The sequence below is a fragment of the Jaculus jaculus genome, chromosome 4 (assembly GCF_020740685.1).
Source record: "Jaculus jaculus isolate mJacJac1 chromosome 4, mJacJac1.mat.Y.cur, whole genome shotgun sequence".
Taxonomy (NCBI): Eukaryota; Metazoa; Chordata; class Mammalia; order Rodentia; family Dipodidae; genus Jaculus; species Jaculus jaculus.
In genome coordinates, this window is record NC_059105.1 from 87,655,354 (window position 1) to 87,677,875 (window position 22,522).

Sequence of the window (22,522 nt, forward strand, 5' to 3'; positions counted from 1 at the left end):
AACAAGGAAAGCTACCAATGTCATTCAAGCTTGACACCCGAGAACCCATCTTTCCAGGCTTCTGTGTAATAGCATAGGAAACTCACATGGAGCATGCCTGATGCATGCATGCCAAAGCTGGTTTGAGGCAAAGCATTTTGGCAACCATTTGCTTTGCAAAATAGTACCCCCCCCCCACCATGGAATGCCAATTTACTGGTAAAACAGATTTATAAACAATGATGATAAAGATTTAGGTATCCAAATGACATGTCCTCAAAATTGAATGCAGTTTGTTGTTTCAGGGGAAAGGAGACAGTACTTGTCATCAATGACAAAATTTGAGCTTCAAAGCACAAATAAGGACCTTGGGGACTCTGTATCTAGCACTAACTTGATAACCTCCCAATACTTCAAAGTCTATTCCGATGAAGTTGTGATTAACAAGTATGATCTTTAAAAACATACTGGAAAAAAAAAAAAAACATGCTTCAATGTTGGAAAGAACCAAACATCGCAGTTAAGCAATGTTACCAAGTGACCAGTGCATAAGGTTCAGACATCACATTTTTTGGCTGAAGATATGGTTTCGTGGTTAAGGCACTTGCCTGAAAAGCCAAAGGACCCAGATTTGATTCCCCAACACCCACATAAGCCAGATGTAGAAGGTGGTAATATATACATCTGGAGTTTGTTTGCAGTGGCTGGAGGCCCTGGCACACCATTTCATATTCTCTCTCTCTTCTCTTCTCTTCTCTCTCTCTTTTCTCTCTCTCTCTCTCTCTCTCTCTCTCTCTCTCTCTCTCTCTCTCTCTCTCTGTGTGTGTGTGTGTGTGTGTTTCATATAAATAAATAAATAATAGCCAGGCATGGTAGTTCACGCCTTTAATCCCAGAATTTTGGAGGCAGAGGTAGAAGGATTGCTGTGCTCTGAGTGAATTCCAAGTCAGCCTGGCTAGAGCAAGACCCTACCTCATAAACAAACAAACAAACCCACAGAGAAAAAGAGCCACTCCAAGCAGAAGAGCACACTGCATTTAAATGCAATAGAGCACAAAAAGTTCACTGTGGCTTTCTCTAAGAATTACTATTTATTGAATTTTGGTGTAACATCTATCAAATATCCACAAATATCTGAAAAAAATCATTTAAAAACTCTTTCTCCAAACGTGTAAAATGCCAAATTTTCTTCATATACATCAAACAAAATGAATATGAAAACAAACTGAATATGAAAATCATTTGTCTGCTATTAGCAAGTACTGGTGGAATTGGCAAGCAAAAAAGAAATTAAAGGAATGGGGAGATAGCTCAGAATAGTGCCTGGTATTTTCAAGTCCATGAGTTCAATAACTGATATAATCAAAAATTAATCATAGGCTGGAGGCATGGCTTAGTGGTTAAGCACTTGCCTGTGAACCTAAGGACCCTGGTTTGAGGCTCAATTCCCCAGGACCCACGTAAGGCAGATGCACAAGGTGGCACATGCATCTGGAGTTCACTTGCAGTGGCTAGAGGCTCTGGTACACCATTTCTCTCTCTCTCTCTCTCTCTCTCTCTCTCTCTCCCCCCCCCCTTCCATCTGTTGCTCTCAAATAAAAATAAACAACTTTAATTAATTATAATTAATAGTACTTTTTGTTTTGGTAAATAATGACATTTCACAAAACATGTTATACAAACTAATATTTATAACAGTTTATATTTATGCTTATAAATTTAAATTAAGAATTCGCTACTAAAGATTAAATCATATTATATACATAAATTTGAAACTTGTCAGTTTTACTATCTAAAATAGTAAATATTATTAGAGTCAACTCACACAGGCAATAACTTATGGGAGCTGAAAGTAATTAGCAAGTACAAAGAAGTCCTGAGCACCATGAAGTCTGTGCACTACTGCATGGAAAAAGGTTTTTAACTTTAGAGAAATCCAGGCTGAAATCTGAGCACTAAGATGGAGTAAAATGGTTTATCAGTGACCTTCAGTATTCTTTTTTTTTTTTTAAGTATTTTTTGCTTATTTTTATTTATTGAGAGTGACAGAGAGAGAGAGAGGGACAGAGGGAGGAAGGGAGGGAGGGAGAGAGGGAGAGAGGGAGAGGGAGAGAATGGGCTTCCAGCCACTGCAAACGAACTCCAGATGTGTGTGGCCCCTTGTGCATCTGGCTAACATGGGTCCTGGGGAATCGAGCCTTAAACCGGGGTCCTCAGGCTTCACAGGCAAGCGCTTAACTGCTAAACCATCTCTCCAGCCCGACCTTCAGTATTCTTACATGTGAAATAGTGGCTAGGGAGTAAAAGACACTAATATAAATAGTTTTTCAATGAAACATTTTAAAAGTGCCAAACAGTGTCTAACAAATGATAAAAATGACTATGATCCTCACCACCACTTGACCCCTTGACCTCCAGAGCCCCATGACTCCTGCCTACTCCTGCTGCTTGGCAGTGTGCTGTGATGGCATGTGGTTATCTTCGAGCCTATTTCAAGTAATTTCAAGAGCTTGGATCAGTCATAATCTAATTCTGCATCATTGTTGCAACTCAACAGTGAGTGAATGAGATTATTCCTAGCCAAAATCTCATTTCAATTTGCCTCAAAGAAAATTAATTTTCTTTCTCAAAAGATCACTCCATTTATAGAGCTTCAAGATTTTATCAAAACTTAGAGCAGGGCTGGAGAGATGGCTTAGCATTTAAATGCTTGCCTGTGAAGCCTAAGGACCCCAGTTCGAGGCTCAATTCCCCAGGACCCACGTTAGCCAGTTGCACAGGGGGGCACATGCGTCTGGAGTTCGTTTGCAGTGGCTAGAGGCCCTGGCATGCCCATTCTCTCTCTGTGTCTCTCTCTGTCTCTCTCTCTCTGTGTCACTCTCAATTAAAATAAAATTAAAAAGAAAACTTAGAGCAAACCTTTGCTTGACAAAGCTACAGCTCAGAATGTTATCTCAGCAAAGCCCAAGACTTTAACCTTGAAACATAAGCATACACTAAAAATAATTTTCAGGTCAAATAAAGACTTAAAGGTAATTCCTCTTTTTAATTTTTGGGAATCAGAACCTTCATAATCTCCTAGGTGTCAGGGTCATTTTGCTAGAGAAAATGTCACTCCATACATAGAACTCCTTAGGCATATATAACATACTGCTGTTGAATTGTTATTCTTTCAACAGCCCAACAAGCAATAGATAATATACAGTATCCTATCTTGCCTGTTATTATTACCCTCATTTTAGAATATTTTATTCATCATTTATCTGCAGAGAGAGAGAGAGAGAGAGACATCAGGGCCTCCTGCCATTGGAAACAGTACTTTAGATGCACACACCACCTTATGCATCTGGCTTATGTGAGTATTAGGGTATCAAAACCAGGGTCATCAGGCTTTTCAAACAAGCACCTGTAACTGCTGAGCCATCTCTCCAGCCCCATTACCCTCCTTTTATAGGTGCAAAGTTAACTTAAGTTGCATGCAAAGTTCACACAGCATATAAAATTTATCAAAGGTCAAATAACTAAAAGCAGCCAGAGCAAAAGTCTGCATCAAGATCTCTTTCCATACAACAAATGGATACTCAATTATCTTTCAATTATCTAAGAGTACAATAAAAACATATGGAACATAGCGTCAAAGAATTCCTCAGGGTACTAACTGATGATTTTCCTCAGTAAGTAACTCTTGAGAGGAGTTTCCTATCCAATGAAGCCAGTCAGTGGCCATAATGAGGAATCCAATGCAGGTTTTGGTCTTCCCGATAGGCAGGAGAAGTCAAAATCTTGGAGTGTGGTTTCATTCCATTAAGTAAGAATTTTTCTGCAGCTAATGCCAAACTTTTGGAGTGCTTAGCACAGGTGGCAGGCAGGGGAAAGGTGAGAGAAGGAAGAGTCTTTCAACATGCTTATTGTTTCCTGAAGAACAAATCCCTCCCACTGCTTGCAGATTGCAGAGCTTCTTTTCCACCAGCTCCATATGAGGTCTGCTTTGGTATTTGATGGTCAATTGCACATTAGTTCAACAATGCTGGAAGAATTGCTCTTTGACAACTTGTATAAATCCTGGCTGTAAATGTATTCCATCATTTCCAGTCAAGAATAGCCAAGACAAAGGATTGTGCCATATCAAACAATCTAGTTCCTGGTCCATAAACACCAGAAAGTATTTCCATTTTCTAACTGTACCTGTGTGCTCTACTGTACTAAACTACCAAGATCTTCACCGTCAGAAGACAAGCATCACACCTTTGATCCCAGAGCCCAATCAAACTAATCCACTTCAGAAAAAGGGCTGCTATGCTATGCAATTCAGAAAAAAGAACAAAGTATTTCAAGCAAAGCACATAGCCTATTAGCTGTGGACTGTCTTCCCTGGTCTTTAGTTCTTTTCATCTGTAAAATAAGGGATTAGACTATCCTTAATATTTCTTCCAATTCTGAAATCATAATTCTATGGTTCCTTTATCTATAGCCCATTTTGGGAACAAAAGTTGGAAGCACTTATTTTCTGAAGACTCTATTCTCAAGGTGACAAACCAGCTGAGGTATCCTTTAAGAAATGGGCTCTCGCTCATGCTCTCTCACCCACCCATCACCCTATCATTTCCACACTTCCAAAAAGGTTGTTCTGAAGAAACTGCACTAACCATTTGAACAGCTTTTATCAATCATAGTTTAAAACATAAAAATCAGTAAACTGTTACCTATGTCATACATCTATTTCCAGGCAGAATGTATAATACAAATAAACTACAACAGTCATATATAATTCCATTTTCAATGGACCTAAAAACATGACAGAGGAAAAATTCTAAAATATGTAGAAACCAACAATCCACAGTCAATGTCAACCAACATAGACAAAACCCAGAGAACTTAAGTAACTTGTCCAATGTTGAACAGGTACTTTGGCTGGGAGCATTCAGGGTAACGAGGCAGGGGGAGTGCCACAAGTTTGAAGCCATCTATGCAGTGAGTTCAAGACTAACCAGAGCTGCAGCTACATAGCTAGATAGGTAAGCTGGGCAGAATTAAGAGGATAATTAAGATATTGAGTATTTTGCCTTGGAGATAAATCACTTTAATATAAGGTGCCATCCTAGGAATAAAGGTGAAAGTAATCAACTGTACTTCTCTGCAGCAAAACAACCATATTGTTTCATGAAAGAGCTCCCAAACATGCAGACAGTCCTTGAGCTTCATTTCCCCAGTGTAAATTAGTTCATGGCATTAAGAGTATAACAGGTAGAGATGAAACACATGAGACAGGTCAGGTGACATCACTCCGGTGTCCACTCCTGCTGGCTGGAAGGAGGTCAGGGAGGAGAATGAAGCAGCTTCAAGTAAGGCGAGTGCAGCAGTAGGTGAGTGGACACCTTGAGATATCCTAGAATGAGAGTCCAAATCTACTCCTAAGGGTGCCTGAGCTGCCAGACAATTGTCACACACACACTGGAAGCCAAACACCTACCATGAACATATTTGGTGTAGTCACGGCAAAGAAATACAGAATTATTTATACATACTCGAAATCAAGGCCTATCTGCCCTGCCTCTGCTGAACGTACTGCCAGTGACTAAAGTAAGACTCCACTCATCTCAATCTTGTTATTTTCATTTTTAGTCAATACAGAACATACAGAAGCTTAATTCTTTAGATATGACTCAGCCACTTCCCAACATGTCCAAAAATGTTAGAATTAGTATGTTAAAGGGGCATACTCACCCAATATGGTTAGTCCTTAAAGAAATTTCCAGTTCTCTTAGCATTTGTGTAGATTCTTGGACACGCCTTCTGAATTTCTGTAATTCAACAAAATACACTTTAGCATACACTATGTAGTGGTTTGACTCAGGTGTCCCCCATAAACTTAGGCCTTCTGGATGCTAGGTTCCCAGCTGATGGTGACTTGGGAATTAACAACTCCCAAAGGCAATGTATTGTTGGGGATGGGCTTATGGGTGTTATAGCCAGTTTCCCCTTGCCAGTGTTTGGCACACTCTCCTGTTCCTGTTGTCCACCTTATGTGGGCCAGGAGGTGATGTCCACCCTCTACTCATGCTGTCATTTCCCCGTCTCCATGAAGCCTCCCCTCAAGCCTGTAAGCCAAAATAAACCTTTTTTTCCCCCACACACTGCTCTTGGTTGGGTGATTTCTACCAACAATGCGAACCTGACTGCAACAGTAAAATGGTACCAAGGAGTGGGATTGGTGCTAGATACCTGACTGTGTGGCTTTGGCCTTTTAGAGCTGATTTTCAAGAGGAATGTGGAAGGATTTGAAACCTTGGCCTAAGAGACACCTTGCAGTGCTGTAAGTACAGCTTGATGGACTATTCTGGTCAGAGTTGAAAGACCTGAATGTAGTAAGAACTATGAACTATGAGGTTTGGCTTATGAAGGTGAGAAAGAGCTTTACTTGGCCTGGGCTAGCAGTTTGTGCAAGAAGCTTGCTGTTATGCCCTGAGACGTTGTACAGGGTTGCTTTGTGTAGAAATGACCTGGTCTGAGCAGGATATGACCCAGAAAAAAAAAAAATCTTTGGGTGAACTGCTGCCCGTTCAGCTGCAATTGAGAGATTACAACCTTTGAGATTGGCTAGCTGATCTGCACCGGGGCAACAGGAAGAATGTAAATTCTTCTGAAGGGGCTTGAGTGCTCAAGGAGTGTCCTGTTCTTCAAAGTCGGCTTTATTCCTCCCCTAGATTAATAAATTGGCACCCTACCTGGTATAGTGGAGTATAAGAAATAGAGGGTCATTGAGCTTGCAACACGGCCTTGCGCTTTGGAAAGGCCATAGGCAGTGTGAAACCCACATGGGGAGACCCAGTGGAGCCATGAGGATGAACTGTGGATTGGAATGGAGACGCCAGAACCATGAGATGGCTATTGAGGAAAGTTGTTAGTCCCAGATGAAGTTTTCAGGACTGTGAGTGGCCTAGTTGGAGGGATGAAATTGGAATGCCAGAGACTTATTGCTGGTTAAAATTATTGGACTTGGAGATTTGTCACTGGCTAGAGTTGTTGGACTTGGAGTTACAGAATTTGGTGTTTGCTCTGTTTAAGTCATGTATTGCCTGAGTATTTCTTTGCTAAGCCCAATGCCGTCTTTTGCAGTGTGAATGTTTTTTGAGGTTGTTTTTTGGTATTATAGCTGTTAAAAGATCTTGGACTATGGGCATGTATGAACATCATTGGAAATGATTAAAAACTATGGGGAATTTTCAAGTTGGATGAATGCATTTTATATCATGTATGGTTATCAGTTCATGGGGGCCAGGGGTGGAATGTGGTGGTTTGATTCAGGTGTTCCCCCCACCACCACCACCATAAACTTAGGTGTTCTGGATGCTAGGTTCCCCGCTGATGGAGACTTGGAAATTAATGCCTCCTGGAGGGAGTGTACTGTTGGAGATGGGCTTGTGGGTGTTATTGCCAGTTTCCCCTTGCCAGTATTTGGCACACTATCCTGTTCCTGTTGTCCACCTTATGTTGGCCAGGAGGTGATGTCCACCCTCTGCTCATGCTGTCGTTTTCCCCTGCCATCGTGGAGCTTCCCCCTCGAGCCTGCAAGCCAAAGTAATTCTCTTTTTTTTCCCATAAACTGCTCTAGGTTGGATGATTTCTACCAGCAATGCAAACCTGAATGCAACACACTACAAGTGCCATTCACTCATAGTAACTTTTTCACAATATGAAAACATCTTTACATCTAAAGTGTGCTTTTATCCTTTTCTTAAGTATACAAATCTCTGTTATAAAAATTAGCTTATGGGTTGGAGAGGTGGCTTAACAGTTAATAGCACTTGCTTGCAAAGTCTGATGGCCTGGGTTTGACACCACAGTACCCATGTAAAGCCATATACACAAAATAGCACACATGTCTGAAGTTCATTTTCAATGGCAAGAGGCTCTTGCATGCCCACTCACTCACACACACACACTCTCTCTCTCTTTTTCAAACATATATAATTTAAAGTTGCTTAAAAGAGAAAATTACAACAATCACTTAATTCAAGTAATATTTTCTCCATCTCTTACATACACTAATATTTGCCAACAAACCTATGGGCCAAAATCACCTCCAGTCTCAATGATTCTCTAGAAAGACTTATGAAACTCAAAACAAATCATGCTCATGGCAAAGATGTATTACAGCACTATCAATAAAGAGAAAAGAAGCTGGGCATGGTGGCACACACCTTTAATCCCAACACTTGGGAGGCAGAGGTAGGAGGATTGCCATGAATTCAAGACCAGCCTGAAACTAAAGAGTGAATTTCAGGTCAGCTTGGGCTAGAGTGAAACCCTACCTCGAAAGAAAGGAAGGAAGGGAGGGAGGGAGGGAGGGAGGGAGGGAGGGAGGGAGGGAGGGAGGGTGGGAGGGAGGGAAAAAGAAAAGGAACATGAGAGGAAGTACTGGTGCACGTTTCCAAGGAGTCACAGTGGATAACATATATGCAGCTAAAAAGACTCGGTAGCCAGGTTTTTCATAGGGCTGGCCTCACTAGCACATATTGACTCACTCAGGCAAAAGTTCCATACTTCCAGCAGGAAGTCTATTAGTCAGCATAAACTATGGTATTTTTTTTTTCATAAACAATTTAGACACAGTGAGCTGTTCTCAGGGGATACAAATACATTCTGATGGCCAGTAGTGCAAGGAAGCATTTCTAAGGACAGTCTTGAGACAGTTTTGCTCAACATGCTCCAAAAACAAACATGCAGAGTTAACTCCCGTAACTTACCTAGAAGGTTGGCCATGTAGAGGATGGGTTAATTTGTGTGGGGGCATGTGTGGACGCACATGCACATATACGTACACACTCAAAATGTCTTTCCCACTCTCTTGCCTATAAAGGTCTCATATGTTTTTTCAGGACTCCCCCAGGTCTTCTTTCCTCAATGAGTCCTGCTCTGGTAATGAATGGTATACATTTTGCTATCCTCTTGAATGTAAGCAATCACCAAGATACTATAGGGCTGCTTGGGCTGCTTTTCCTATCAGTTTGCTAGAAGACACTTTCCAATGGAAACATTTACTTAGAGTGAACTATAGTCTCAAACCACTCTATAAGAAGGATGTGCAATGTCTTCTTAAAAAAAAAAAGTCCAGGCTATCTGCACAACGACCTTAGCAGTTCATGCTGCTCTGCTTACCGAAAAAGGCTTTGCAATTCCAACCTAGCATATAAAGGACCCTTCCAGGTTGCCATCAAGTATAATGGCTGCCTCTAGACCACTGACAATTGATTTCATGGCTTCAGGGTAATGACCCACAAGAACAGGAAGGAAGAATAGGAGGATAGAAATGAGAATTTCAGAATGTGGGGTTGCATGAGCTGTGTCACATGCATAGGAGCCAGCGGCCCAAAGGAGACCTGGAGCCTTGCTGTGGCCAGACAGGGTCCTTTTTGCATTCTTTTCCCTTTTTGAAAGCCCTTTGCTTTCTGAAGTATCTCCATAACTGCCATTCCCAAAGACCTTCTTGGGTCTTTATATATGATGGGATAAAGGAATCAAAATTATCCCCAACGTACTAAAAAAAAAAAAAAAAATGGAGAGAAAGGCTCTCTGCTCTGTTGTCCAGAGACCTAAGAAGTAGCAAGGTCAGAGATGGTTTGGAAGGACATCCTGTATTGCTTCCCAACAATGAGGGTGTTGGGCACGAAAGGAAAGCAGGGCAAGAGGGGTGGCTCAAGGTTACTCTTGCTCTTTTTGTTTTTTTTTTTTTAATCTTGAAAATAAAAATTGGGAATGGAATAGCAAGGAGTCAATGGGTAGATAGACAATTCTACAGCTGGGACACAGAAAGGAAGAGAAAGGTAAAAACATGTTCCATTCTGCATTTACTAACAGGAAGATAGGATGTATGGCCACAGCCAAGGCAGCCATCTCCAGGTGTGCTGGTGGTCTTCAGCAGCTGTTCCCATGTCCAAGCCTGTCTCAGGCTGCTGCTCTGGTGGCCTACACGAAGCAACTTCAAGCTGGAGATACTTCAGACAGGTTATTTGCAAACTTGTCATCCCTCACATGTCATCATCTAAGAGTGCCAATATAGGACTGATATAGTATGAAAGAGGATGAGCTGAAAGACAGATGATAGATTGATATAGATAATTATGCATAATGATTAATAGAAGATAGATATGATCTATTGATAGATGATAGATATAGTATATAGTAATAGATAATGATGCATATAGATAATGACTAACAGAAAATGACTGCTAGAGGGCTGGAGAGATGGCTTAGTGGTTAAGGCGTTGGCCTGCAAAGCCTAAGGACCCAGGTTTGATTCCCCAATACTTATATAAAGCCAGATGTACAAAGCGGCACATGTGTCTGGAGTTGGTTTGCAGTTGGCTTGCAGTGACTAGAGGCCCTGATGCGCCCATATTCATTCTTTCATTTTCTCCCTCATTAATAAATTTTAAACATTTTTAAAGGAAAATTATTGATAAATGATGATGGGTAGATGACAGGTATTCCCCTAACAAGGTAACCAAATCACAACACTGAGCTAATAGTAACAGTGGCAGCAACCACCATTCACTAGCCTTCTACAAGTTCCTGACACTGAGGTGAACTAAACTTACTTCACCCTGGGTAACATTCTCTGGAAAGCAGGTCAATTTTCAGCCAGAGTTTAAAAAGCTTGGCATCTAGTTCTCTAATACACACACAGTAAGGGTTAACACTATACACTTCTAAAACACCTCTGTAAGGCTGAAAAACACTTTAGAGAGAAACCATGCTCACCAAGGGGACCAGCACTAAGTAACCAGGTAGGCTCCACTACCAATCAGTGTGTATGTTCTCACTTTCCTACCTGATTCTAAGGGCCAGCAATGGCCCAAAGAGACAGCTGAGTGCACGGGGAGTCACACAGTAGATTTCACCTCACAAGCACAGAACCAGCCAAGGACCAGACTCCTTTCTTTGTGGTCCGCAGCATTGTTTCCATGCCAGACATGAACATGACCTCCTTCGAAGCATAAGCTAGTAATGCCTGGTTTAAATGAGGAGACTGTTGTGCAGACTTCTGGTCTCATAGATATCTAATTTAGGCACTTCCTTCACTGCCCTAGAGGGTTTCATTTAAAGCTATTTAGAAGACAGTCTGAACAGAATACATTTAAGATTTTTTAAAGGGGGGAGGTGCAAATTAAGTATCTTCTATTCAGTTTGAACAAAAGGCTAATGACCAAAGTATCTGAGGATCCTGGCTGCAGTTAAAGGAAGACTGCTCAGCCTAGACAGTCTGGCTAAAATTTAAAGCCCTGAATTGAACTCTCTCCAATGCTATATACCACAGCTGAGAACTTGAAGCTCATTCTAACTGCAAGCCATGCCTTATTCCAAACAAATCTCCTTTTTATCTGGGGCTTAAGCATTATAATTATATAGCACAGAACAGATCCTTTCCTACTGCCAACCCCTGACAGAAACCTTAGTACAGCAGGGGTGGCTAATCCATTTCTCCTGAGCTGAATGATAGAGCTGGAGAGATGAAGCATAGACTAAACAAGGCCATTCAGTGGACATGTGGGTCAGGGAAGAGATGTTAGGAGCGAAGGTCCACAGGACCACCTCTATGACCTCATCTTTTTAAACAATTCATAGGGGAGCATAACACTTCATGAAAAATTCTTTGGTTGCTTCTGGAGGTATAGGGCCCAGAGCCTAAGCAACCATTTCTGACAGTGTGTACTTTATGCTCTGTTTCTGTTTCTGGAATGGAATATACTCTGCATGAGGGGAGAGCTGTCTTGTGTACACTTCTGGCACTTTGGTCCTACTCAGCTCAGCACAGCTGTGACCAGTGCTACAGTTGGTGTCTTCAGCCATCATCACAAGCCTGTGAATTGTTACAAACCTTCAAGCTCTATCTACTGTAACAGACTCTGGTTGCCCTGGTACAAAGAAAGTGTGTATGGAAAACACTTGCTTTTTTTATGGGTTTGCATTTATTATATGTTGTGTGTTTTCCTTCACAGCCTTCCCCATCCTCTGAAAAGAAGGCTGCTCTATCCTAAGGGAGAAAATGAATGAGAGAAGCTAACATGAATTAAGCAACTATCTCATTTGGGAAGCCTGAATACAGACTTTAAAAAAAATATGTCAGCCGGGCATGGTGGCACACATCTTTAATCCCAGCACTCGGGAGGCAGAGATAGAAAGAGATCAAGGCCACCCTGAAACTACATAGAGAATTCCAGGTCAGCTTTGGCTCCAACAAGACCCTACCTCGAAAAAACCAAAACAAATATATATATCTAGTGTATGTGTCATATTTCTGAGGGAGAGAAATGTTAACAGGGACATGCACAGAAGATAAGAGAAGCTATGTCACGTTCAAGACTTATATGGCATGCAGTAAACAGAGAAACTCATTTTCATAAACACCTTAAAATTCTAAACCCTCCTCCCCTAACTTACAATGTTAGCCATGGGTCAAAGATGCAGGAAGCTTCCAAAAATATAAATAGCCAGTTTCCTTTACTTGACTTGTTTTGTTTGTCATGTAGATAAAGGAGGTTTATAGCAAAAGTTAGGAAGGGAAAGCAGAAGGGAGAGGGAGAAAGTGAGGGAGAGGGAAAGAGAGGGAAGAGAGAGCTTAAGACATTTTCACTGAAGCCTTAAAAACAGGAGTTGAAGAAGGTCAAGGGAAAAACAAGTGCTATCTAGTGAAGACAGCCTTCACCTATTGTTGGCAAGAACTGCTCCGGCCTACAGAGCTGTGCCAGGCTACATGCTGGACTGCAGTCATCAGCTTAAACCAATTGTCCAGCAGAACAAAGCAGGGCTTGTTTATAAGAGGACAGACAGATGACGGTGGCATCCGCTATTCTCTCTTTACCTTCTTGGAACCGGGGACAAGGGCCGGAGTCGTGGAAGCTGCCTGAAGTGTCAACACAGGATGAGAGCACACAGCTGGGAAGACAAAGCCCAGGAACCCTCAAGGTCTCTGGCAGTGCACTAAGGCATGAAAGATGAGTAGTTGCTTTGTAAGGTCTGCTGGGCTAAGGGCCTAACTGCTTCTGGACTGGACTCAGCGTCCTGTGCAATTGGAAATAGCAGTAAGTGCGTGAATAACCATTAGAGATACAAAATTCTCTAGAAAAGCTCTTTTCAACACTTTCTGCAGTGCAAAGGGTGACTCTTTTCTTTGTCTTCTCATGATGATGGTCTAAAGCTTGTTTCCCTGGAGCTGGCAAAGACCAATGCAAAGGAAAAAAGTGTCTTCCACTGAGGGAGGATTCTGCCACTAATGAGGAAGCCAAACCAAGAATGAAACAAGTGTGTCTTACCTTCCTGGTCACAGCTGGATCCAGATAGCCTTTGAGCTTCTGAATGTAGGTATGGGGAGGGTTCTTCACCTGGAAGCGCTCCTGCAGGAAGCACAAAAGTCAACAGCATGTGAAGGAGAGGTAGGACACAGGCCCCCACATAAAGCACATTCATGTCACTGATCCACTGCCAAAATGCATCCCCAGCAAGAATGTGGCTCTGCAAACAACCATCATGGGCTGATTGCTATCTGTCTTTATGCATGATGTGATTGTCTCCTTGCACAGGAGGAAATGAGGCTGAGAGGAATTCATTACTTCCCTTAGTTAGACAGTCAGTGGTACAAGCAGATTTGAGTTCTAGAGTGTGGACTGCTTTCTCTGAAGGTCCTGCAGCTCCCACTGGAGAGGAGCTTTGCTCAACCTGGTTCAGCTCCTCTTTTATAACAAATCTTCTGTTGACCAAATTCTCTGGGGTATCTTCAATGTTAGAAAACCTTTCCCTTTCAAGTACTTATTTATCTTTTAAAACAGCCAGACTTGGGTCTGGATACTACTAATTTGTTTTAAAAATGAGTAGTGGATTCACTGCTGTAACAATGGGGTAAGTAATCATATGTGGGCTGTACACACATACAAGTACTGTTAGCCCCATTGGGTCCCTAAAACAGCTCCAAATTAGAAGATCCTAAACTATTCCACGTGTATATACATAGAGTTTTATAGTGGGTGTGGGTATGGGCACGTGTGCTTGAAGATGCTTAGCATCAAAGCCAAAGTTGGAGGACTGAGGTGGGGAAGGGTGATAATCAGAAAGGGAAGTTCAAAGTATTCTTGGGAATTTGGCAATGTGCCATGGCTTTATAACCCTTAAGGCTGTCTGTTGGGTTCTGCAACCTTTTCTTAATGTGTGTTATATTTCACATATAAAAAAAAATCAGCTCTAAAAGAAAATGATTTCTCATCAATTACGGATGATTTCTTTCTTTTAAACAATTTTTATTTTTTTAAATTTTCATTTATTTAGTTGAGAGAGAGAAAGAGGTAGAGAGAGAGCGAGAGAGAGAATGGGTGCGCCAGGGCCTCCAGCCACTGCAAACGAACTCCAGACGCATGTGCCCCCTTGTGCAATCTGGGTTATGTGGATCCTGGGGAATCGAACCACGGCCCTTTGGCTTTGCAGGCAAGTGCCTTGACCGCTAAGCCATCTCTCCAGTCCCTGATTTCTTTCAAATATTTTATTTATCTATTTGAGAGAAAAAGGCAGACACAGAAAGAGTGTGGGTACACCAGGGCCTCTAGCCACTGCAAACAAACTTCAGACGCATGCACCACCTTGTGCATCTGACTTACATGGGTCCTGGGAAATCGAACCTAGATCCTCAGGCTTCACACGCAAGAGGCTTAACTGCTAAGCTATTTCCCCAGCCCCAAAGATGATTTTTATTATATTCTTTTCTGCCTACAATCTAAAAGATGTTTTACTAGTGTGATTTTTCAGCTCAGTTGTCAAACTGACAGGCTTTGCATCATCATGGAAACAAATCACTTCCTCCATATTCTCCAGATTTTGTTGAGGTGAAAAGGTCCACCTTGACAGTACGTGGTGTCATTCCAAGGGCTGGGGCCCCTGTACAAAAAGGAGGAAGCTAGATGGGTACCAGCATCCATCACTTACTACTTCCTGAATGCAGCTGCCTTGTGCTCCTGCTGCCAAACTAGCAAGGAAAGGAATGTGATCAAGTTTAAAGTTTCCCACAAAGAGTATGCTGAAAAAGCAGTTGTAATTGTTAGTAAGAAATCTTTCGGCTGGAGAGATGGCTTAGCAGTCAAGGAGCTTGCCTACAAAGCCAAAAGACCCAGATTCAATTCCCCAGGACCCACATAAGCCAGATGCACAAGGTGATGCATGTGTCTGGAATTCGTTTGCAGTGGCTAGAGGCCCTGGTGTACCCATTCTTACCATCTTACTATTTTCTCTCTCAAATAAATAAATAGTAAAAAAAAAAAAAATACAACTTGTGCTCTGTACTGGGACAATAGAAAAGAAGACCTGAGGACAAGGCTTAAATTCTTGAAGTTTCTAGCTTATAAATAAAAATTCTTTTCCCAGGCATAGTGATGCATGCCTTTAATCCTAGCACTTGCGAAGCTAAGATAAGTGGACCACTGTGAGTTCAAGACTACCCTGAGAATACAGAGAGAATTCCAGGTCAGCCTGGGCTATAGTGAGATCCAACCTCAAAAGAGAAAGAGAAAAAGATTCTTTTGCAAGGAGAATGCCTGAATGAAGAATGCCTCAGATGGGCTCCATGCTCAAAAGCAACTGCCTCGGAAAGTGTTCTCGGAGGCTCAGCAACAAGATGCACAGACACAACCTCGGCTTAGATTCAAGGGATCCACTCTTCACACTGAGCTGACAGCAGAATGTGGCAGCGTCAGCCATGTGGGGTTTTGCAGGCATCATTCAGGGGCTCATGGAGCATTGCACCATGTTTTCACAGAGCTGCTGAAGCCAGGCAGGGTTGGATTCCCTTGACAGGCCACTGCAGGAAGCTAAGAGCCCTAAGTTGCAGTGGAGGCCCCAGTATGTGGGAGATGTCAAAGCCATAGGGCATCTGTCAAGGAAAGCTGGCACTGTGGGGTGAAGCCAGTCCAAAAAGAAAAGCTGTGTGCTATGGGAAGTAGAACTGGTAGGGCATCACAGTATGTGGCAATAAACCCAAGGTCAGAGAGAGATTAGAATGCCCATTTAAGCAAGCACCTTGAACTGCTGAGCTATCTCTTCAGCCCCAGAATGTCCATTTAAAATATGCATTTTCACAATATGATTCCAGTTATTTAAAGTTTTAAAGAGCCAGTGATGATCCAAACTCTGTTCCCTTCGGCAGTAAGCAGTAGATCTATGCACGTCCACATGAAGTCCTAAGGACTTGCTGCTGTACATGCTGCCCTGTTTGCTTCAGGCCACGAAATCTGAACCTGTGACCTTTTGCTGGGAGACTTCCAACTTTGTTTTTCTTCCAGGTTGTGCTTTCACAACAAAGGAACTGTATTTACTAAAACAGCAAAGACTGCTCGATTAGTGATTTGGAGAAGCCTCCTCAAATATGCATGTCTACTGAACCTATGGATTTGTGTTTTCTTTCCTTAAGATATGGAATTATGAACAAACTCTAAATTTAATAAGCACTTTTTCAGATGTTTTCGCTATTTGGCATCAAATTTTAGCCACATTTTTTAGTTATTTAAGTAACTTACTGATATACTTCCAAGACAGAAAAGATGCAGCCTGGTGCTTTAAAACACATTTGGTCCACATTATAGTTACTCAGAATAAAGTTCAGTCTATATCCAGGGAGTCAAGTGAGTGTTATAGAGGAAGAACATAAGCCCCAAGTGTTTTCCTAAAATTTGAGATTATTTACCCAACATTTCTTGCAGATCCTATGTGAGTTATACATTTTTACACCTGACTCACCAAACCTTTATTTTGGCTTCAGAATGCACATTTAAGCAACAGAAACACTTAAGGGGACTATATTGGAGAACTACAGCATTTTGCCAGAACCTTTTTATTTTGAAGGACTCTTTGGATTGGTTATTTACCTTATTATTTAATATTCTTCTCTAAATAGTAGAATTTATGATTTTGTATTAGAATCCAGAGCTGGCTTGCCCAGCAATTTTCCACCATCCTCACTTCTAAAATGAATTCATATCTCACATGTATTTTTTGGGCTATTTTCAATAGCTATTTAACCACAAAATGTCCAACAGAGTGATAAGAACAACTGAATTTAATAAGCCCTCAACTTGGTTACACTGAATAAAATGAAAATATTTTTTTGTTTGTTTGTTCATTTAGTTTTCAAGGTTGGGTCTCCTTCTAGCCCAGGCTGAAGTGGAAGTCACCATGTATTTTCAGAGTGGCCTCGAACTCAGTGATACCTCCACCTCTGCCTCCCAAGTGCTGGGATTAAAGGCATGCACCCCACACCCAGCTGAAAAGTTTTTTGTTGTTGTTGTTATGTTTTGTTTTTCCCAAGGTAGGGTTTCACTCTAGTCCATGCTGACCTGGAACTCACTCTGTATTCACAGGGTGGCCTCGAACTCATGGCAATCCTCCTACCTCTGCATGCTGGAATTAAAGGCATGCACCACCACACACACAGGAAAAAGTTTATAATTGTGGCAAGTTACCAATCTAAATGACAAAGTCACCTGAAAGAGCTTTTAAAATACAAAGTTCAGCCGGGTATGATAACACCCATAATTCTAGCACTCATGGGAGGCTGAGGTAGGAAGATTCTCAGATTAAAGCCAACCTCACTACATAGTGAGTTTGGGGCCAGCCTGGGCAACCTGTCTCAAAAAATAAAAAAATAAGAGGGGTTCAGGAGATGGTTTAGCCAGTAAGAGCACCTGCTGCACAAGCAAAAGACCTAAGAGGGCCTGAGTTCCACCCCCAGCGCTCACATTAAAAATCTAGGTGTGGCCACACATGCCAGCTTACAGGAGAAGAGAGAAAACTTAGTGAGGCTCTCTGGTCAATGAGTCTGACAGAAAAAAACAACTCTGGGCTCAGAGAGAGACTCTGTCTCAAGGAAATAATGTGAAAGAGCAAAAGAGATATCCAGATGTTCCTCTGGCCTCCACTTGTGTGCACACAGGACATTTGTGCATCTGTACATACACGCGCATACACTATACATACACCATGCAAAGAGAGCGAGGGTAAACTTAGGAATCACAGAATCTTCATTAAAGTTCTGAGTCCTAAAAGGGACTCCACTTACTATCTTTCACTTGGGCTTTCATCAGCTTTTGTTTCTCCAGGATTAAAATGTCTTTCAAAGACACTTCACTGTATTCTTCTGATCTCTTAGCTCCCTCAAGCCCCTTTACTGGCAAGTTAACATTAACTAACTCCACTGTGTAAACACAGGACTGAGGCTGAGAGATTCAATGACTTCTTGGGTGTCATTCAGACATCTATGTACTATTCATAATATATGTGATAGGTATACATATATACCACATGAAAGACACAATATTAGGTTTTCTGGTTCTCTGATCCTTATTGTTTTTACATTGAAGTAAGCAGGCTAACCTTGAATTTTATATCATTAAAGTTGTTTGTTCACTTAAGTGGACCAAGCTGGGTGTGGTAACATGCCATCTCAGCTACTTGGAAGACTGAGGTAGAAGGATCAAGAAATCCAGTCCTGGACCACATGGCAAGACACTATCTGAAATAAATAGATAAGAATAGAAACAGTTGATTCTTCATTTTGTGTGTGCGTATGTGTTCAGATTTGTTCAAAGAATTAAACTTCTTTTAAATTCCATTTATGTCACTTTATTTTTCATAATTTAAGGGTCAAGTTTGTTTTGTTTGAGCAGTAGGAGAATGGATGTGCCAGGGACTTCTGACACTGCAAACTCCAGACACATGCCCCACTTGGTACTTCTGGATGTACATGAGTACTGAGGTATTAAACCCAGGTCATCAGGTTTTACAAGTGCTTGGAATTACTGAACCATCTCTCCATCCCCAAAGTTAATTTCTTAAACTTTAAACATACCCCAAGAGACTGCAAACACCATGACAAAGCATATGTACACCAAGTCTGTGGCAAGGCTTAAATCATAAATGAGCCAAACTCATGTCAGAGTGAGAATATCTGCCTCTGACTCACCGTTCCATGACAGCCTAATGTCTTCATAATTACTCATAATTTCTCATTGACTGGTCCCTAGGAAAGTGAGATTGTCTGCGTGTAAGACTTGCTCTGCAGAAAAGGGAAAGGATACGCTATGCCACTTAATGACTAAAGCTCAAGTCTACCATCACCAGAACTGGAAAACCAAGGCCATTCATAAAAAGAACTAAGTGAAGGGGTTATGACAAGGATGTGCAAAATTTATTATGTTAGTCCCAGCAAGTGGAACTCATCAGATTTGTCTATGACACACAGAAAGACAGACTTAGCTTCTCACAATGAATCAGTGGGACCATTTCTAACCCTGTACTCTCCTTCTCTATGTAAAATCTAATAACATTTCTCATTGAAACCCTTTTGTTACAAAGGTTTGTCACTAGATTATCCTTGTATATAATTATATGAGACAGTAATTGAAGCTAATTTGGTGTGAGCTGGACTTACAATCAGCATATTATTATTTTCACACCACAAGCCATATTTGGGTAAGCAGTCCCCAAACAAAACAAAATCCCATACAAGTTCATCTTATACTTTAATATTCTGGAGTCTAATGAAACTTTAGGAAGAAATCTGAAAACAGAGGCAGACTCTAATAAACACATGCTTCTCTGGCCATATCCTTATTATGTGTCTGTCTCCCTATTTGGGATGATTATAGGGTCACTGGCTCTATTTCAGTGTTGTAATAGTAGAGCTACATAAACTGCTTAAAGATCCCTGGGGATGAATCAGATGTCACCATCATTATGCCATCATTAATGTTTTGCTACTCTGATTTGTGTTGGATAGCAAAACCCTGAAGAACTTTACTTTCTTCTCAAAGGCTGGGTAAGCAAACTGTAGTCTCCACATGAGCATGATCCTAACCAGCACCTTTGTCCTTCCTGGGCTGCAATCTACAAGGTGTAACTCAGTGCTAAGAGGTCTTCAGAGTTTGTAAGGGAATAGTCCATGTCCTCAATGGGTTCATCCTCTAATATGGGCAACTCTGATACAAGCAGACACAGAGAAGAAAATAAAAGGATAAAGTATTGCATTAAGATTGTAGACAGAGAACCAGGTGTGGTGGCACACACCTTTAATACCAGCACTCCAGAGGCAGAGGTAGGAGGATTACCATGAGCTGGAGGCCACCCTGAGACTACATAGTGAATTCCAGGTCAGCCTGGGCTAGAGTGAGACCCTGCCTCAAAAAAACCAAAGACAAAAAAAAAAAAAAAAAAGATTGCAGATAGACAGACATGACTTAAAGCAAAGGAAATGCCAAGTGTGCAGATGCTGGAAGGAGAGGGAGGGGAATCAGGACAAGTCGGGGTCCTCACGGGGCTTACAACTTCTACAAATACAAAACAATTCACAGAAATACACTTAAGACTCTTCCAGGGAATGGAAAGTTCCAAAGTCCCCAAGAGAATGCATATTCCTTATTTCCACAAATAATTTTAAATTTCAGAAAAGCTGCCAGATAATCCTACCTCCAGAAGGTGTTCACCTAAGTGTGGCAAGGGTGATGAGAGAAAACAAGGTGATTGAGAGAAATGAGGAGTATATGCTGAGACCTTGCCTACTTTAAGACCTAGAAGGCCCGTTCATACAGGATCCTAGTATGTCTAACTGCTCCCCAGGGAAGCCAGTGCCAGTTGCACCACCATTTAGAAGGGCCTCTCTGCTTATTTGATAAAAAAACATTCTGCTAAACATGGCCTGCCTCTGAGCACTTTAAGTTTTGCTATCATGTTGAGGTTTCCTACTTCAAGGCACTAGCACAAATAACATTTTTAAAAAAATTTTAAATGATCATTTTATTATTTCACTCATCCAGAACACATTATATAAGACACTGTTTTTAAAAAAAGGAAAAGGCATTGAATCTCCTCTCTGTGACAAAGCATTCAGAGCTGCAACACAAAGCAGAATATGGTAAGACCTGTATGTGATACTCTGCAAGTTCAAAGAAAGGTGAGGCGCTTTCCAACTGCAATGATCAAAGGCATCTCCCTCGAGAAAGTGGTGCCTGCATTAAATTTTGAAAGACAGGCAGCATATCCTGGGACAGTGTGCAAGGCAGGAGACAGAAATTTTCCAGATCAGGGAGCATGAGAGCAAAGGCTGGGGCGCAGAGTATGCTAGAACTTCCAGGGCTTTCGCTGGGTTCCAGGAGCACAGTGCCACAGAGTGCAAGACACTGGAACAGACAAGAGTGGCCATCGGAGAATGGGCTAATGTGGGTAGGGCAGATGGCAAACAGTCAGTAAGGAGCTGGAGCCAACAGAAAAACACATGGTCAATGCTGTGTAATTTTTTTCTGTTCTGCATGAGACTAGACTTGAAAAGTCAGTAAGCCAGATTTGTTCCACAGTCATGGTTTCTTGGAGAGCTTTGAAGCATTCTTCAGCTCTGAATATGAAATCATTTTCCTAAGTCAGTGACTATCCAAGTGTTCCATTACAGTTCTCAGACTGAAAATAACTTTTGATGAGACTTTTCCAAATTATTTCCTTTATTTAGACTAGCAAGAGTTCTTTCTAGTTCAACAGGGCTTTCTTGATCAAAACATTTCATAACTCATTTTCTAATGTGTCTTATTAATTAGGCTCATTGAAATCCTACTCATCACTCGTTGCTTTTTCCAGTTTAAAAAGTGTTTTCATCAAATTGCTTGACCTGGTGAAGAGAAGGCCATTCTAATAAAGTTGCATGACTTTCATGTGGTCCCATGCAAAAGCCTAACCGCACTGCTTGCCACTCAGTGGTACTCAATAGGGGATCTGAGAACCAGACCCAGTTGTGAAATGTTAGATTTGCACTGGAACGAAGTTTTCTGACAACCTTCAAATGTTTTGCTCTCCTCTCTCAACAACCAAAGGTTGCCTTTCTTTTAGATGTGCATTTCTTGAATTATAAACTGTCAAAGCCTTCACCAAACATGCTTAAGAAAGCGCATATCCTCGTCACCCAACCCATCCAGTACACAGGAATCTACATATGCTTAAATTCTCCAAGCATTTATTCTGCACAGTAAAACTTAATTATGGTGTTACACTGTATTTCCTACTCAGGAATCCTTCTCTTTGCAAAGTAAATGTGCATGTGTTTGACATTCAAAGACTTAGGAATATGTTTAAAGATACAAACTGTGTAAAACTATAGATGTACACATATATAGTTCTATGCTTTCATGAATATTTTGGAAAATGACTTGGGAATACTGTTCCCATAAAAATACAAGGAGAAGATCTAGGGAAGGGGGTTGCTAAGAGAATACTTGTCTAGCACATGTAACACTTGTCTAGCCATGAGATGGATACCTAGCACCATGAACACACAGTCGTGCTTCTTCATTTGAAAGTGGGGAAATGAAACCTTCCATCCCCTATTATCACATATCCCAAGAACTTTACTTAAGGATGTCTTCTTGTTCATGGCTTGTATCTACCCTGGTGACAGTGAGTAAACAGTCAGTACTCAATGCTCCTGCATATCACAATCTATTTCTTTTTAAATTTAACTTTATTATTTTTG

At 41.3% G+C, this 22,522-nt stretch overlaps 1 protein-coding gene across 8 annotated transcripts in view; it reads right to left on the minus strand.

The window, feature by feature from the left end:
* Fmnl2 (formin like 2) overlaps positions 1-22,522 on the minus strand; it is a 323,333-nt gene that overhangs the window by 94,552 nt on the left and 206,259 nt on the right. For all 8 annotated transcript variants that reach the window (XM_045147180.1, XM_045147184.1, XM_045147176.1 and 5 more), the window contains exons 3-4: positions 13,293-13,373; positions 5,704-5,780 (exon numbers count right to left, since the gene is read on the minus strand). In XM_045147180.1, the coding sequence (XP_045003115.1) occupies positions 5,704-5,780; positions 13,293-13,373 (158 nt within the window). The remainder of the gene's footprint in view (positions 1-5,703; positions 5,781-13,292; positions 13,374-22,522) is intronic.